A 2,865-nucleotide genomic window follows, 5' to 3' on the forward strand; every position below is an offset into this window, starting at 1 on the left:
TGGTGATGGTGATGGTGGTGATGGTGGTGGTGATGGTGTTGGTGGTGATGGTGATGGTGGTGATGGTGGTGATGGTGATGGTGATGGTGGTGATGGTGGTGGTGATGGTGATGGTGGTGATGGTGGTGGTGGTGGTGATGGTAGTAGTGGTGATGATGATGATGTCGGTAGTGGCGGTGGTGGTAATGGTAGCTATGATGATGGTGGTGGTAATAGTAGTAATGTGGTGATGTTGGTAATGGTGCTAGTGACAGTGGGGAGAATGGTGATGATGATTATAGTGGTGGTGTGATGTTATTGTTGATGACGATGGCACTGATAGTGGTGATAGTGCTGTTGATGGTGGTGTTGATGGTAGTGGTGTGGTGCTGATAGTGGGTAATGGAGATGCTGTTGGTAGTAGTGGTGGTGATGGTGGGGATGACGATGGCATTGTTGGTGATGATGTTTGGTGGTAGTGAGGATGGTGATGATGGTACTGGTGGTGGCGGCGTGGTGATGGTAATTGTGATAGTAGTGATGGTAATGGTGGTGTTGTTAGTGATACTGATAGTAGTGGTGATGGTAGTGAGAATGGTGATGATGGTCCTGGTGTGGTGTTTGATGGTGGTGATGGTGATAACGTGGAGAGTGATGTAGATGTGGTAGGCCCAAAGCCACATGGGGTGGCCAGGAATAGATTTAGGGTCACGACGCAGACCTATTCAGTTTGTACTTCTGGGAAGCATGTCAGGGAAGGCTGTCAGAGCGTATGGTGCCCGAGCAGGGTTTTGAAGGATGAGTAGGAGTTGCTGAGAAAAGCAGGAGGTGGAGAAGGATGATCCTGGTACCAGGCAGCGGTATGGAACGATTAGGATGTGTGGTGGAGCTCCGGGGTGGTGTGGAGGTGGAATGCAGTGACATCTGTGAAACACTTGGCATCTACTGTGCCCTGCCCCCGCCCCCACATGACTCCCTGAATCCACCTGGCTCTGGGGCAGCACAGGAAATAAGGGCGTTTGCCTCACACTACACACCGTGGGTGTGCATAGGTGTGTGCGAGCAACAGGGAAGTGGCCCTGGGCCCAGCGATTCTGGATTCCTGGGTGTCCTTCGCTGGCCCATGAACTGCCTTCAAGGAGCTCAAGCAGAGAGTCGCAAGGAGGCACACTGAGAAAGAAGTCCCCTCTCGGTGCTCTTGAAGCCTGGTCTATGTAAGGAAAGACCTGGACGTCTCTTCCCCAACTCCCATGAGACCCCTGGATGAACTAGGCTCTGCCGCTCCAGGCCTGCAGGGGAGTACCTGGGACTATGTATTCAGAGCGGGGGAGACTTCCCGACCTGCTCCACTATGCAGAATAAGACTGACGCTCTGAGAGAAGGTGTTCACAGTTGGTACAGTCCAGCCGGGGGCCTACCCACTTGAGCTCCCCCATCCCGGTGTGGAACTGGGGAGCCCTGGAGCCAGCCAAGAGACCTGTGGAAGGTCTGGTGGTAGGGCTCAGAGCACAGCATGGTCAGCACCCCCAACCCCTGCCCGGAGCTGCCCACAACACTCAGAGCTTTGACCTTAATGACTTGGGAGCTGCCGAGACGGAAGATGCGGTCCTTGGGGAGCTTGTGCTCTGGGGCACCCGTGGGATCTGTCTTCTGGTCACCGCTGCTCCAAGGCTGCCTGGGGGTCTCCAATTTTACCTTTAATGCTTCTCTAGCTGGAGGGGAGTTTGAGAATTAGTGATGTCATTATTGGGTGATGGCTGAGGTAAAACCGATGGCCGTGGGGATCAGGTGACACCATTATTGGATGAAGCCTGAGGTGAACCTATGGATTTGGGGTCAGGATGATGTCACTCTGTGAGGGCTGAGGTGAACCTACAGCTGAGGCCTGGTGGGTTTGGGGGTCTGAGGTTGGGGTGGCCCCAGAGCTCACTTTTCTGGTGCATCAGCAGGTGGTAGAGGTGGCCCAATCCTTCCAGACTGAAGTGCTGGGCGGCCCTGTCGGGGTCTTGACATAGTATCCCCAGTGTGCCAACCAGCTGCCCAATCTGTTTGAACTCCTCTGTGGGCTGCAGCAAGAATACAGAGAGACCGCTGATGCAGGTCGTACCCCTGAGACCCCACCCAGCTGAATACACACCCCATTACCGCCAGATCGGATCCCCTCCAATTGTGGGGTGGGGTTGGGACTAGGGGGAGGGGATTTAAGGGGATGCTAAAGCACTCTGTGGTGAAGAGAAATAATATTTAAAAAAATCAAAATTAATGTAACAAAAATCCATGATGACCAAAGTAAACCACATTTTAAATAAAACAGGATCTGCCCCTACACATGCGTGCTGTTTCCTCAGTGGCCCTCTAATCCTGGCCCTGGTGCCAATACAACTTTATGGATAAAAACATGTTTCCTGCCCAGGGCTATAGTTTGCCAGTCTGAATTTTAAAACCTCCCATACAAATATGATTTATCTTGATTATGTTAGTTTTGGGCTCATTCTTTTAAATTTTTTGCTTTGCTGAGTATCTCCTCTGATCCACAGTCCTGCTGTGTGGAAACAGATTTTGAAGAAATTTAACAAAAAATTCCAAACTCACTGCTGTTAGCCATCTCTTACAGATAGAGCCCCCGTGTGTGTCAGAGTAGAACTGTGCTCCACCGGGTTTTCAGTGGATGAGTTTTCATAAGTAGATCCCACTCGTGGTGCCCCCGTGTATGTGTATCAGAGTAGAACTGTGCCCCACAGGGTTCTCACTGAATGATTTTTCATGAGTTGATACTACTCATGGTGCCCCCTGTGTGTCAGAGTAGAACTGTGCTCACAGGGTTCTCAGTGGATGATTTTTCATAAATAGATTCCACTCATGGTGTCCCCATGTGTGTCAGAGTAG

The 2,865-nt window shown here is 51.3% G+C and overlaps 1 protein-coding gene across 1 annotated transcript in view; it reads right to left on the reverse strand.

The window, feature by feature from the left end:
- The window catches only part of MROH5 (maestro heat-like repeat family member 5), a 49,623-nt gene that overhangs the window by 28,580 nt on the left and 18,178 nt on the right, over positions 1-2,865 (reverse strand). The window contains exons 15-17 of the mRNA XM_006830850.1: positions 1,910-2,045; positions 1,398-1,691; positions 317-700 (exon numbers count right to left, since the gene is read on the reverse strand). Of these exons, the coding sequence (XP_006830913.1) occupies positions 317-700; positions 1,398-1,691; positions 1,910-2,045 (814 nt within the window). The remainder of the gene's footprint in view (positions 1-316; positions 701-1,397; positions 1,692-1,909; positions 2,046-2,865) is intronic.

This window comes from Chrysochloris asiatica, unplaced genomic scaffold, assembly GCF_000296735.1.
Source record: "Chrysochloris asiatica unplaced genomic scaffold, ChrAsi1.0 scaffold00001, whole genome shotgun sequence".
NCBI lineage: Eukaryota > Metazoa > Chordata > Mammalia > Afrosoricida > Chrysochloridae > Chrysochloris > Chrysochloris asiatica.